The sequence below is a fragment of the Cotesia glomerata genome, unplaced genomic scaffold (assembly GCF_020080835.1).
Source record: "Cotesia glomerata isolate CgM1 unplaced genomic scaffold, MPM_Cglom_v2.3 scaffold_18, whole genome shotgun sequence".
NCBI classification, from domain to species: Eukaryota; Metazoa; Arthropoda; class Insecta; order Hymenoptera; family Braconidae; genus Cotesia; species Cotesia glomerata.
This window is the reverse complement of record NW_025402219.1, coordinates 154,359-170,178: the sequence shown is the minus strand read 5'-3', so window position 1 is coordinate 170,178 and position 15,820 is coordinate 154,359. Positions and strand designations below refer to the sequence as shown.

Genomic DNA, 15,820 nt, shown 5'->3' with positions numbered 1-15,820 from the left:
ATTTATTCGGCAAAAAAAACTATTTAAAACTGTTATTATATGGACAAATTTTATTATAAGATGAGTTGAGATAATATTTTTGAATGCAGATATTAACTGTGGTAGTACAAGTTTCTCGAAGAGTTTTGCCAAATATGATTGTATACAGACTGGACGGTAGTTAATGATACTGGACTTGGATCCAGATTTGTATATTGGGCAGATATATGATAATTTCCATTCACTTGGGAAGACTCCTTCTTCGACGGATTTGTGAAAAATATGAGTTATTGGTTCACAAAGTCCTATTGCACAATTCTTGAGAAAGAGGTTAGGTATTCCGTCTGGGCCAGCCCCCTTTTTATCATTAAGTTTCTTCATGACTATAAGCACGTCATCATAGCGTACCTCCAACTGAAATAGATTTATGTCATAATCAGTAGGCAGCTTTTTTACCTGATTTACCGAGCTGTCATGTATCCCCATGTATATACTTTTGAAATATGAAGCAAATAAATTGCTTACCTCCTCACCAGTGTTGGCTGTATTTTCACTCCAATTCATCGTACTAGGTATATTTGAGTCCTTGCGCCTCTTACTCTTCACAAAATTCCAGAACTGGGTAGTGTCCTCATGGATTAGATTTTCTATGCGAGTGACATAGTTGTTGTAACAGATGATGCTCAAACTCTTGCATTCTTTTCTTATATTCTGGAACTCCTTATACGTATGGTAGCTCTTATACTTTTTGTAATTCTTATGAACTTGTTTTTTTAGTTTAATTTTCCTTATGAGCTCTTTAGAGAACCAACGTAGATATTCACTTCGATTATTAGTGTACACTGGAACATGCTCTGAAATGCCTAACTTTATTTTCTCGTAAAACCATAGTAACTTTTCATCCACTGTTTTTATGTTATACAGTTCTAACCAGTTAGTGTTTAAGAAAAAGTCGTTGAGTGCAATATAGTTGGCTTTTTTAAAGCAGTATTGAGGTTCTTTAAACAACTTCATACTGGCTGTGCAAGATACATGAATAGATAAAGCTGGATGATAAACATCCTCTTCAAGGATAGGATCAGTTCTCTCTATTAAAACTTCAGAATTACTAAAGCAGAGATCTAAGAGACGACCTTTGTTGTTAAAGATGTTGTTCATTTGGTTACAGCCTAGTAGTAACATCTCATTGAAAGTCACTTCTTCACATACAGCGGGTGGATAGCTATTTGGGATATTGTAGTCACCTATTATTATGATTTTCGCATTTGGGTAAATGTTATTTATGTAATGAATTGTGTCCAAGTGGTCCTTAAAGATCTCCACCGTTGACTGGGGTGGTAAATACACACAGCCAATAATAATAACCTCACCGTTAGATCCTATAATTTTTATAAAAACTTGCTCTATATTGTGTTTATTCAGTGGTACCAGTTCAGCCGTGATATTGCGATGTACTGCTATCAATACACCACCACCGCGTGCGAATTTACTAGTCTGACTGTCTCTATCTTTCCTAAACAACTTACAAGTATCTTCTACTACTTCACCATCCGAAATAGTTGAGTTTAACCAACTTTCACTTATACAGTAAATCACATCACTATCACTAGAAATTGAGGTTAAGAATTTTTTAAGTTTTGTTCTTAAACCTCTTACATTTTGGTAAAATATTTGAAGATTATGTGTCTTTAGGCTTCTCTTTTGTCTTTGTTTGACGAAAAAAACGCTTATCGACTATTTTAGGTGCTCCATTGATGTATTTAATTGTTTTATTATTATCACCATTATCAATTATATTATGTAGTTCAAATCTAAGCCCTCTGAGTTGTTTTTGCTGACCTGGTGTTAGGTAACGTTTAAAAATAATCCCTGATCCTTCCGGTGGTTGTGATCGTAGAATCAATCTCGCCTCTTGAGAAGTTGTTGTTTCTACAAGGAGCGGTCGAGTTTTTCCAGTGGCTGTTTTTCCTAGACGACGTAGTTTGAATTTTGGTGCTGCAGTACTTAGCTCCTCCGGTAGTAAAGGAACTATTCGTTTGCGGTCGTCCTCTAAACGATCCACTCCTACTGGTTTTGCTGACTCTGGTACATTCAAAACCACGACCTTGGTTTCATTTTTTTGTCTTTCCACAATTTCAGCGATAATGTCATCAGATGATAGTGACTGCCCTTCGGTGCTGAGTTTTTTTTCCACGTCGGTAATCCGTTTATCCAGTTGTACAAAATGTTTACTACTTGATTTACTGCCCTCAGCTAACTTATTCATGTCTGATCTAATACTTTGGATGCTGGACTCCAGTGCACTGATTTTCTCAGAAAAAGGTGCCAAGTATTTTTTGAAAAGTTTTTCCATGGTTTTAGCAACACTTGGTGAGGTATTAGTACTGCTATCCTCCTCGTTTTCATCGTCGGAGTCAATGATACTAACCTCAAATTTGCATGATTGACACTTCCAATCATATGTTCCGGTTTTTTTGTAATCTATTGCAAGTTTTTTAAATAATTGATCATTAATTTGGGTGCACTTTTTATGAAACCATTTTTTACAGTTATTACAACCGATACTAGTACCATTTCCTTTAATTCTTTTTTCACAATCAAAACGCACGTCTGTAGGCGACGCCATATTTTTTTATTAATCGAATAGTACCAGACTATTTTAATTTTTATCTTAGATCTGGCCGCTGGAGTGGCCATTTACAAAAACAACAACACTTCACATGTTACTCCACTCAACATGGATCTAGCAGTTCAAAATGCTACAGAAGTTCATGTTTCCCAAACATCTATTGGTGATATGTGTGCTTCACATGTTAAACTAGAAGACGGAAGTGAATTAATTATGATTGTAGTGTACATTTCACCTAATAACAAAATGGATCATATAATTTCATTTTTACATGAAAGGTTATTTCCTTATAGTCAAAGAGGTTCAATAATTTTTAAAACGAATAAACATAAACTACCATTAATTTTAGCTGGAGATTTTAATGTAAATTTTGCAAGAGCTGAATCAATGCAATTAATGACATTTCTTCAAAAAGAATTTCAATTGCAAATCAACAACAATCCAAGAGAATCTACTACCAAATATGGAACAACAATAGATGCTGTATTTGTGAGATATCTTGATAATGTTTCATCCAATACTTTTGTAACGTACTTTAGTTATCATCGACCAATCGTCACAATGATACCGGCAGAGGAAACATCGAATATAACTATTACTGAAGTCACAGATGAAAATATTTAAATTGTGGCCACTTGATATTAATATCGAATTTTTATATCACATGTAAATAAATGTTTATTAAATAAAGTTACCATTTTCTGTAAGAAATTCGTAATAATTCATTTTTTCATTAGGCTATATTTAATTCCTGTAATAATATTATCTTTTATGCATATTACTTGTACACACACGATGTTTCACATCTGCCAGGCGTCCCATGACGGCTCACATTTTTTTTCAATTAAAACGTATGGGAAACTAAGAATTATTTGTGTGTTCTACAATTTAGCAGCCTTTGACACTACTGCAATGGACCAAGGCGTAGCTTAATATAATAACAGAGACCTTGAAAGGACTTATCGCCTATCGATATCAACTGATATATTTTAGTATTTGCACGCTATCAAACTCAAACTTTTACTAAATAATCTTGTTTTTCGCGTATTCAATGGAACACAGTAAATAATTTTATGTCATTGCGTCGAAATTCATTTTAATCTTTTTCTATTAGGCTAGATCAGACACGATCAGACATGGTCAGGTATGATGGACAGGTATTATCAGGCCTGAGCGTATTTAACGCTTCAGATATGAACAGGTCTGGTCAGGCCTGAGGGTATTAAACGCTTCAGATATAAACAGACATGAGCAGGGATGAACACGCATGGACAGGTCTGATCAGGTCTGAGCGTATTTAATGCTTCATACATGAACATGCATGGACAGGTATGATCAGGTCTGAGCGTATTTAATGCTTCATACATGAACATGCATGGACAGGTCTGATCAGGTCTGAGCGTATTTAATGCTTCATACATGAACATGCATGGACAGGTATGATCAGGTCTGAGCGTATTTAATGCTTCATACATGAACATGCATGGACAGGTCTGATCAGGTCTGAGCGTATTTAATGCTTCAGGCATGAGCAGGCATGAACAGGCTTAATCAGGTCTGATCAACTCTGAGCGTATTTAATGCTTCAGACATGAACAGGCATGAACAGGCTTGATCAGGTCAGAACGTATTTAATGCTTCAGACATGAGCAGGCATGATCAGGCATGATCAGGTCTGATCAGGTCTGAGCGTATTTAATGCTTGAGACATGAACAGACATGAACAGGCATAAACAGGCTTGATCAGGTCTAATTTCAGGCCTGATCATACATGAACAAGCCTGATAAGGTCCAATTTCAGGCCTGATCAGATATGAACAAGTATGATCAGTCCTGATCATTTTTTCTCGGAATGAGATAAATTTGTAATGAGAAATTTTTGTCGTATGCAATTATTACAGATTAATTAAGACAGGATACTGATACTTACAAATAAAATCCCACGGGCTTGGATGTTCTTTCATATAAGAATTTATAGTCCTATTAGATGACTCTGAATTGTTTTTGGTTCTTCTAATGGCACCGTATTGTCTAATGTCGAATAAACACACACAAAAACCATGATAAAAGGGCGTAACAAGATTACCCGCGTTTGTAATGGTCTATTGCTGAGTAAACACACATTCAAACCATGTTAAAAGGACGCAACACGATTACCCGCGTTTGTGTTGGTCTAATGTCGAATAAACACACAAAAACCATGATAAATGGGCACAACTCGATTACCCGTGTTTGTAATGGCCTATTGCTGAGTAAACACATAATAATAATCACAATTATAAAACTTTTTTCGCATTATTTCAAGGAAAAGATGATTATTGTGCCCTTTTATCATGGGTTTCATGATCATTTTATCAGGAAAACTACGCATTCAAAAAATATAGTTGATTAATAAATACATTTTGAGCTCGAAGAGCTGAAAATGTGAAAAACGGTGCTTTGAGCTTGATATAAGCTCATATATCGGAAAGTTCAAGGGATGGCTTGCAAGGTCAAGCTCTTTCAAAATTTTTTTAGGTTGTATTGAATTTTTACCTGGCAAAAGTGGAAATAGCAATTTCTTATCCTGACGTTGGTGATAGTTGATTGAAGGGCATTTCTTGTTGCCAATTCGAAGTCAGTATGTATTATGGGGTTCACTGAATTTAATTTAGGACATAACAGGCATATCTTTTTAAAAACAGCTTCATACGCATGAGTTGTCTTCGTCTCCATCAACACATAAAATAATTGCATAGCCTACGGAATATGATAAATTAGAAATTAATTGGTTCAAAAGTTCAACAATTATTTGATAAAACAAGTTAAAAAATTGATTTTTCATTACTAAATTGCGTTCCGAAAGCCAAAAGGGCGTATTTAAAAGGTTACATAGAATTATGTGCTAAAAGTGAACAGAACAAAACGAATTTATTGCGCCAAGAAAATTTTAAGGAAAACAAAAGTTATTTTGGAGCAAGAAGAAATTTTCTTGACTCAAGAAACTTTGACTTCATTCAAGAAATTTTTAATCTTCCTTAATATTGTCTTGAGCCAAGAAAATTTACTCTACAGTCAAGTATTTTTGCTCATTTTTTTTCTAATTTTTTTCAAATTTTTGGCTAATTTTGTTCTTAAAATATTTGTGGAAGTTAAAGGAAGGCTTAAACGGTGAGAAACATAAAAAATAAGTAACAAAAAATAATAAAAACGACAACTTAGTTTTTCAATACAAAATTTTCCTAGCTAAAAAATGAGGTCCGATCTCTTTGGTCTGTTCTTAGCTGTGAAGTGAGTGAGGTCCGATTTTTTTAGTCTGTTTTATTTCCAGAAAAAAAAGTGTCAGTTATTTGTCAAAAAAAAAATAAATAAATTCCAAACCGATTAATAAAATCTCTGATAAGTTTGTCAGTACGCAAGAACTTTTTTTATTATTATTGTTACAAAATGCCAAGGAGAAGACGACCTAAATTAGGTCCTCAAAGTCAATCAAATGTGCGACGAGCTACCTCACGTTCAAACCGCACTGATGACAACCACAAAAAAAAAAACGCAAGGCAAGTCGTTGAAAATTTACGGATTCGAATCGGAGTTTCCCTGTTTCGTGCATGGAAAAATTCTAAAAATATTTTTTTTCGAAGCCAATTCTTACTGGATTGTTTTTTTCAGGGTCTATTTTTTCCGGTCTATTTGCTTGCCTTGAGCGCGAAGCGCGCAGGTATGCTCTACTTTCGCCTAAAAATCGTGATTTCGATTAAAACGTGATTTTCATAATTTAAACTAAAAAAATTATGGATATAAAGCATATTGAAATAAATAATAGTTACTATAGAACACGTTAAAAAAATTTTCTTATCGGTTAAACAAGATTTCTCAGAAAAAACTCGTTTTTCTGATGAATTAAATGAATAAGAGCGTGGTATTTACGGGAGCTATGGGCTTGATAACACCAAAACTTTGTCAAAAATCACTTTCACGATTTAATTTTTAACTTCCCGCTAAGAAAATCGAAGTTTTTAAGAAATCGGGAAGTTATTGTTTTCACCCCGTTTTGCAAAAATCGAGTTTTCATCAGATCTCGACGTGTAAAGGTCATACGAAACTTCCCTGACTACTCCCGCGAGGTTGTCACTGTGTCTGTATGTGTGTGCGCACGCGCGCGCGGGTGTGTGCGTATGTGTGTGTGTGTGAAAGTATGTGAACCGCTTATAACTTTTGAACGGCTCATCCGATTTTAAGCGGTTGGTGCCATTTGAAAGGGCTTGGCCAATTTTAGTTTTTGAGTATAATTTGGACCGATTCTGATCAGTAGGGCCAGGAATCTGGTATTTTTATTAAAAAGAGACAAACGATAAATAATCTGATTGGTTGAAATGAAATTGATTTTTTTTTTGTTTTCTGAACTCGACTGAAGCTATGAGCAAAATAAAATTAAAATCAGATGATTAATCCAAAAAAAAAAGTTAATGGATAAAAAAGTCAGGTTAACCTAAAAATTTACCGCTTTTTGATCTTAAAACCTGGCGGTGGTATAACCTAAACGCATAAACGTGGAAAAATAAAGAAGTTTTGGTAAAAAAAATCGGATGTGAATTTTTGCAGATAATAGTTTCTTAAGGTTTAAGGTTCAGGGGTGGCGACCGAGAAGCATGTTCCGTGTTGGTAAAATGACCTGAGGTAAAAATAAGTGGTAGCATGGTCTGTAAAGGCAAAGTGTGAGCTCAGTTTCCTAACTTGGCAATATTGACTGTCATGTCCTGGACTAAAAAAATACAATTGACAAGTAGGCGGCTCAAACACTATGCTAGTGGCTTGAATGGAATGTATCCTACGCTAGTAATACATCGATGGAGTTGTTTTCAGTTCCAGAGTTTTTATTTCTAGATTCCTTGCTTTGGTCCATCGAATGATTAACTCTTGACTATAAATAAAAAAGAAAATTTTCTCAACCTAAAAGTACCGGGATACTTTCTTCTTAGATTTAACACAAAAAGAAAAACAAACTAAAAATTGATGTTACTAAAAAATGAGGTTCTGTATTGCCATTTTTTCTGTTTACCTGGTAGGGTTTAACTAACAGCTAGTGATTATAGGATTCAATATTCTCTATATAAAGTATTGATTGATTTTCCTGCCTAGTCAAGTCCAAAAAAAGTCACAAAATAATTTCGGTCAAAAATTTGAAATTTACTCAAAAATTAAGTTTTCCATTGTGATTTTTTTCTGCTGACCTATATGAGCTTAACTCTCAGCTGGCGATGATCGGAAAAATTATTCTCTACAAAAAAGTATAGAAGTATTTTATGTCTAATCATGCCCAAAAAAAAATTACAAAATTACATTGGTCAAAAAAATTAAAATTTACAAAAAACACAATTTTAATTTTTTTACACTTTTTCTATTAGGCTCAACTTTTTGCTGGTAAATATGGAAAAACTTATTTATATATAAGAAAATGTAGAAGTATTTTTTGTTCAGACAAGTCCAAGAAAGCTACAAAATTTAGAATTAGAATTAGGGGGGGAGGGAATATTGTAGCCGACATTGAGCCAAGCACTCAGTCCTATTGGACCATTGTACTCAGCCCTTCTAGGTTGGTTACGTTATATATCTTGGAGATTGGCCAGGCCTGTCTGCTTCAAGAAGTGAAGCAACTGTCCCACGCCAATCTCCTGTATATCAATAGACTCTCCATCGCAGAATCCTAGTATGTCCTTTCGGGCTGTTGCCAGTTTTCTGCAATGGAGGATTAGATGTAGAGGAGTTTCCTCCTCCGATAGGCATCTGGGGCACATCGAGTGATCTGAGATGCCTAGGCGTCTCAGATGCCTGCCGAAAGAAGCCAGTGTCCTGTGATATACCCGACAGTTAGCCTTAGCAGCTTCTTGTCGAGCCCTATCAAGGACAAGCCTAATGTCTTGAGGGTCCTTTAAAAGTGCCCTCGTATGCATCATGCCTTTTGCCTCTGCCCACACTTCCTGAAACTTGTCGTTAGTCCATAGGGAAGCGTGTTGCTTTATGAGACTAAAAGGCACCGCTATGCTGATTACTGGTTCAGGGTCTCTTTTACGAGCTCCCGCTTTCGCCAGCTCATTTGCTTTGTCATTTCCTGCGTTCCCGCTATGGCCCGGTACCCACAGTAGTTTGACTTTGTTATACTCTGCTAATTCATTTAGGGAGTCTATGCATTTTCGCACTAGTCTCGAGGACACTTCAGTTTGTTCTAGTGCCCTGAGCGCAGCGCAACTATCGCTGCAGATGTATACGTGCTTGTTCCTGTGGTTGAGCTTAGAAATGTGCTCTACACAGGCCCAGATCGCGTATACCTCTGTCTGGAAAACCGAAGCAGTGTCCCCTAGCCGCAGAGAGATTTCTGTTTTCGGTCCACTGCTATAAATTCCAGCTCCTGCCCCTTTGTCCGTTTTGAGCCGTCCGTATACCAGACTAGCCCTATGGGGGACAGGATGCTCTTGTTTTCCTCGTCCCATTCCTGCCTACTTGGGATAAGGACCTTATATTGACGTCTGAAGTGGTAGCTTCGAGGGCTCATGTCTCCTCCTTGGGTTAGGAATCTGTCGAGTCCCCTGTCCCTTAGGATGGCTGCATGTCCCGTTCTAGCCCTTGTCCAGTGTCCGTTAAAGAGCAATCTCATTGCTGTTTTCATAGCAAGAGCTTCTGCAGTGATATGCGGGGGCTCCAGGTTCAGGAGCGCCCCCATTGCTAAGGTAGCTGTGGTTCTTAGAGCCCCAGTTATCCCTAGCAACGACAGTCGGTAGATCTCTTTAGGAATGCCTTGATGTTGATGTTCTTCTTAAGCGAAGGCCACCATACAACAGAGGCAAAGGTGAGCTGTGGAACCAAGATCGCCGTGTAAATCCACTTGATCAGTCTTGGTTTCAGGCCCCATGTTATGCCAAATATTCTTCTGCATGCCCAGAAAGTGGCAGTTGCTTTTTGGGTCTGCTTCTCGATATGGCTTCTCCATGTGAGCTTACTGTCTAGAGTTACGCCTAAATAGCGTACCTCCTTTGAGAATTTAAGCTCCATGCCAAAGATAGAGGGAGCCGTAATTTTCAGCTTCCTTCTTTTGGTGAAGAGTACCATCTCTGTTTTGTTGGGGTTAACCCTTAGAGATTTTCCTATGCACCATTTCTGTATGAGATCTAGAGCACGTTGTGTTCTCCATCTCATCTCCGTCGGGCTTGAGCCTTTAATCATCAGTGCGACGTCATCGGCGTAGCCTACAGCATATACTCCTAGGTTTTCTAGTGCCACTAGGAGCTCATTGATGACCAGGATCCACATGAGAGGGGAGGTAACCCCACCTTGTGGGCAGCCCCTTCTCACACGGGCCCGGACTCTAGTGTCACTGAGTCCGGCAGTCACTATTCTTGTGCGAAGCATAAATGGAGCCCAACCGGTGATAGATTTCTCTACCCCGAAGAGCTCTGTAGCTCGCATATTGATTCGAAGGGGGTATTGTCAAACGCCCCTTCTATATCTATAAACACCCCAGGACCGATTCCTTCCCTCGAAAGGCCCTTTCAATGTAGGTAACCACATCATGTAGGGCCGTTTCGACGGATCTGCCTGCCTGGTATGCGTGCTGTGTATAATGCACCGGCGTGTCGTTTAGTGCATTATCTCTTATGTGCCTATCCACCAGTCTTTCCAATGTCTTGAGGAGAAACGATGTTAGGCTAATAGGTCTGAAGGACTTGGCCAGGTCATAGCTGCTTTTGCCATGTTTTGGTATAAAGACAACCCTGACCTCACGCCAAGCCTTCGGTATGTAGCTTAGGGCCAGGCAGGCCCTAAAAAGTCTAGTTAGGTGTTTGATGAGGATTTCTCTTCCCTCCTGCAGAAGAGCCGGGAAGATCCCATCCACCCCTGGGCTCTTGAACCTTTCAAAGTTTCCAATTGCCCACCTTATTCTATCAGGTGTTATCACTCTGACGGCTGTGCTCCAGTCTCCTCGTTTCGTGACTGCTTTTATTATCGCATTCTCTGAGGCTTCTTCCTGTTCCAGTTCCATGAGTTCCGAGCCAGGAAAATGAACCTCGCAGAGGTGCGCTAATGTTTCCTCGTTGTTTTCAGTCACTCTACCATCTTGTAGGGTGAGGACACCGAGTTTTGTTTTAGGTCCTGAAGTAAAGATTCTGCGTAGGCGGGCCACCAGTGGTAAGTCCTCCAGCTCTCCGCAGAATCTCCTCCAGGCGTCTAGTTTTGAGACCTTGATATGTTTTTTATACAGTTTTTGGGCAGCTTTATAGTCTGCCCAGTCTTGGTCCGTTTTTGTCTTGATGGACTTATTCAGCAACTTTCTGGACAGGGTGCGAAGCTTATTCAGCTTTGCATTCCACCATGTCACCCGTTTGTTGCTTTTCCTAACTTTTAGTGGGCAGGCAATCTCATAGGACTGAACAATGGCTTGTTGCAAGTGTTCGGCCACTTGCTCAATCCTTGGCACGTTCCTCAGTCCTCTTACAGGTCTCCCCAATCTGTTTCTTAGCTCTTTTTTATATTTGAGCCAGTCCGCAGATTTGGGGTTCCTATAAGTGTCCTGAGTTCCGTTGCTATTGTTGCCTCTCACTAAAAGTTTATCTGTCTGTGGTCGGAAAGAGAATCCTCTTTGCTGACTTCCCAGCCTCTGATTTCCTGTGCTATCCTTCGAGAGCCCAGTGTTATATCGATCACTTCTTGCCTTCGAGAAGTGACAAAGGTAGGTTTGGATCCTTCATTCAGGATTTCCAAGCCTGTGGTTGAGAGGTACTCCAGCAATGCTGAGCCTCTTCTATTAATGTCTGAGCTGCCCCACACTATGTGATGTGCGTTTGCGTCACACCCCACAATGAGTGGCAGATCATTGACTTTGCAGTGCTCCACCAGTCTAATGACCTCCTCAGTGGGCACTGTCGTATCTTCATAGGGGAGATAGGCAGATCCTATTATGATATCCGCCTTAGTTTCTCCTATGGGAATTTTTATTGAGGCAACAGCCAGGTCTCTGGTGCAGAACTGGTGCAACTTGAGCGCTGTATGCTTCCTGTTTATGAAGATACAGGCCCTAGGCCCCTGCTCTGATTCACCATAGACCAGACTGCCACCTTTCAGTTCTATCCCTAATACTTGCCCTTTGTACGTCCAGGGTTCTTGTATCAGGGATACATCTGTGTGCCTCACTGCTAGGTCTCTGCTAAGTAAAGCAGATGCCGCTTTGCAGTGCTGTAAGTTAATTTGCGAAAACGTCGTCTGCCCTGCAGCTGTAGTTGCTGCATTGCTGACGGTCTTCGCGAATTTGCGGGAAGAGGGAGGTGGGAATGTGGGGGAAGGTTGGAGTTAAGGTGTGTGAAGGCGGATGGGGACATTTTCATGCCCATCTTCATCTCTCTTGCCTTGGGTGTTTGGTTCCTTCAATGTGCCGGACCCTTTCTCCCATTTGGCTAGGGCCTGAGCAAGGGTAGATTGCTTACCCAGCTTAAGCCCTTTGGCCCCTTCTTTAGCTAGCGTCTCCGCTTTAGTGGGCCTTCCTCTGGAGCTGGAACGTCCCTCGGGGATCGTTCCATCTTCTTCGGAGGCACTCCTAATTAGGAGACGCGCAGGCTTCAGAAGGGACCCTATGCCCTGCATCGTCGTTAGGGAAGAAGGACCCGGTTTCGTCGCTTGTGCCTCTCCACGGGAGGCCTCTCGGCTCTCCAGCGGGGTGGCAGCGACCGAAGTCCCTCGTCCCTCTGGAGGGATCGAGCCGCCCTTGGCATCCGAAGCCTTGGCCGGCTCGACCTCTCCCGTCGACAGTCCTCCCTTGGGAGGCTCGGTTTTGGGTGTGGGCTCAGTAGCCCCGGCAGCACTCTCTTTCCCCCCTCCGGATTTGGATTGGGCCTCGTAAAAGCGAGCCCTACCCAATCCGAAGTGGGGTGAGTAATTGCACCCCGAGAGTGTCGCCAGTGACTTCTGGTCCACCCCCAGAACCAGGTGAACGGTCTTGCCGACCGTTCGTCTGTCCCAGATTCTCCACAATTCAGTGTTGAGTCCAGGGTTTTGGCGAGCGAGTCTTCTCATAATGACTCCGCTCTCTTCGTTGGTTCCCAGGACCGCCGTCAGCTTCCTGAGCCGAGGAAGAGCCTCCCTCTCCAACACTTGGAGAACGAGACCCTCCCTAGCCCTGAGAGCTGGGACTGTCCTTAGGACCCACTTTTTGGAATCTTCGTCGGTGCAAGTCACCCACAGCACTCCCTGTTCCCACCGGCATCCCTCGAAGCACGGGACTGCTTGTCCTGTTGGGACAGCATCCAGCGCTCCAACGAGTGCCTGCGTTACCAGGTCGCTGGTCTCTTGGCTCAGTAGCACCTCAGGGTAGCCAGAAGGTGTTATTGCCACCTTCCTGCTCGCCCGTACGGCGTCACTGAAGCCGCTCGACCTGTGGGCTATTTTGCCCTTTTTGGCCAAACTCTTAGCCTCTGGTGGAGTGTTCCCCTCGGGTCTAGGCCTTTTATTGCTTTTTCCCTTGGGGTCCTCCTCCACTTTGGCCACGGAGATGGTGGGAGGAGTAGTCCCGCAGTTTTGCTCCAGAGCCTGGGTCCCTAGGGCCAGTTTGGCTCTTCGGGCCCGTCTCTTTGCAGCACCACTGCGGTTCCTCTTCCTTCCATCATCTTTGGAGGAGTCTTCATCATCTTTGGGGGAGTCACTGTGCCCGGCATTTGTCGAGCCCTGTGCCTCCTTCATGATATCTTTGGAGGAGTCACTGTGCCCGGCATTTGCTGAGCCCTGTGCCTCCTCCACGATGTCCATTTTCATGGAAGGACTGGGGTTCTCCGCAGAGTCCCCCAGTCCGTTGGGGTTTTTTATTGTGTTGTCCATTTTTGGTCCCACGAGTCTCCAGGAACTAAAGGTCACCGCTAACAGAGCCTGGCATGCCAGCGGAAGGCGCATAAATACAATGGGGTTGCGCCTGTTGCCCCAAGGGCATCGTTTGCGGCACTATAACCCTAGTACCATACAGCCATCGGCACGATGGCTCCCACCTTAGCTTAGGGGAGTTGGTCCGCGGCAGGGTCGAGGTCGCCCAAAGCCAGGTTTTACACTGGTTGTGCTTCCTTCGGCCTCTGCTGGCCGGGATCTGATTAGAGATCCCTGTCCTCTGTTGTAAGGGGTCCAGGTTTCTCCAAACAAGCCCACAGCCCCCCTATCCGCCACCCGGGGACGCGCCCGGTCGGCACTCAACCATGATATCCGCACCCGTCTATAGGGTTAGGATATCCCGAGAAGCTACAAAATAATTTCGGTCAAAAATCTGAAATTTACGAAAAAATTAGGTTTCCCATTGTGATTTTTTTCTACTGACCTATTTAAGCTTAACTCTTAGGTGTTAATTATAGAGTAATATATTCTTTACAAAAAGTATCAGACGTTTTTTTTCCTAATTAAGCCCAAAAAAATTTACAAAATAATCTCGGTCAAGAATTTCAACTTTCATAGAAAGTGAGGTTCTAAATTATCATCCCATTTGGTTGACTGACTAAAGCTTGACTCTTAGCTAGCGATTATAGAAAAAAATATTTTTTACAAAGAAGTGTAAATGTATTTCATGTCTAGTTATGCCCAAAAAAAAATTACAAAATGATCTTGGTCAAATAAATTGAGATTTATAAGAAATACAATGTTAATTTATTTAAACTTTTTCGTCAGGCTCAACTTTTTGCTGGTAAATATGGAAAAAGATTTTCAAGTTTAGATTTTTCCTATAAGAGAAATCTAAAAGTTTTTTTTTGCTCAGACAAGCCTAAAAAAAGTTACAAATTAATTTCGGACAAAAAACTTGAAATTTACTAAAAAATTAAGTTTTCCATTGTGATTTTTTTCTGCTGACCTATTTAAGCTTAACTCTCAGGTAGTAATTATAGGACAAAGTAATCTTTACAGAAAAGTAGACAAGTTTTTTTACTTAGACAAGCCCAAAAAATGTTACAAAATGATGTCAATCCAAAACTTGAAATTTACTAAAAAATGAGGTTTTTCATTGTCATTTTTTCTGCTGTCCTTTATAAGCTTAACTTTTAGCTGGTGATTATAGGAAAAAATATTCTCTCCAAGAAAGTATAGAAGTATGTTGTGTCTCGTCATGCCCAAAAAAAAAAGTTACAAAATCTTCTTGGTCAATAAAATTAAAATTTACAAGAAATATAATTTTAATTTTTTTACACTTTTCCGTTTGGCTCAACTTTTTGCTGGTAAATATGGAAAAACATATTTTCTACAAAAAAAAAATTTGGAAAACGATTGACCCTAACGGCCATCCCGGCAACTTCCCGCTAATTCCATACTTAAGCGCTTAAAATTGCACTTATTACTTTTTGCGCTTTTCGAGCTCATAAATATAATTTTCGTGTCATTTTGAGCTATCCAAGCTCATTCAAAAAATTATTATCGTTAAGACGTGAGTAAAGAAAAAAAAAACAGGGTGAAAACAATAACTTCCTAATTTTTGAAAATCTTCGATTTTGTTAGTGGGAAGTTAAAAATGTCGCAGTGATTTTAAAAAAACACTTGTTTTCAAATCTTTTATTGACGATATCTTTTGAACTAATTAACCGATTTCTACGTTTTTGGCGACAATCGACGCGGTTTTTTAAGCTCTATAAATTATGCTATGTCATCAAAAGTGATCCGAGAATTAATGACGAAGTTATGTGAAAAAAACACTTTTTTCGGTTTTTTTCGGTTTTCTTTCGTTCACGCTATCTCTCGAACGAATCAACCGATTTTGATCGGGTTGACGCCGATCGGCGTGGTTTTCAAGCTTAAGGGCGGATTAGTTTTTGAAGTTGATCGATAGAGCCGTTTAAAAGATATTCCAAAAAAACTACTTTCAAAAATGATTTTTTTCTTATTTTTTTTAAGATTTTTCAAGATTTCTTAAAATCTATCGGTCCGAATCGGTTCAAATTCTCAGGAAATCTAAGTTCAGCGTAGCCCTTTCGAATGGCACCAACCGCGATGAAATCGGTTCAACCGTTCAAAAGTTATAAGCGAGTCACATAGTCACACACACACACACACACACACACACACACACACACACATACATACATACAGACATAGTGACAACATCGCGGGGGTAGTCAAGGGAGCTTCTTATGACCTTAAAACGTCGAGATCTGATGAAAACTCGATTTTTGCAAAACGGGGTGAAAACAATAACTTCCCGATTTTTTGAAAATCTGAGATTTTTAGCGG

The 15,820-nt window shown here is 40.2% G+C and overlaps 1 protein-coding gene across 1 annotated transcript; it reads right to left on the bottom strand.

Annotated features, from left to right (window-relative positions):
- Window positions 1-8,190: 8,190 nt before the first annotated feature.
- Window positions 8,191-9,075, bottom strand: LOC123274000. Its single transcript, XM_044741500.1, has one exon. It carries the CDS (start codon window positions 9,073-9,075, stop codon window positions 8,191-8,193), a length of 885 nt encoding a protein of 294 aa, XP_044597435.1.
- Window positions 9,076-15,820: the final 6,745 nt, after the last annotated feature.

Excerpts from the sequence above, each read along its gene's own strand:
- LOC123274000 (XM_044741500.1), bottom strand. The coding sequence starts at position 9,075 with ATGGGACGAGGAAAACAAGAGCATCCTGTCCCCCATAGGGCTAGTCTG.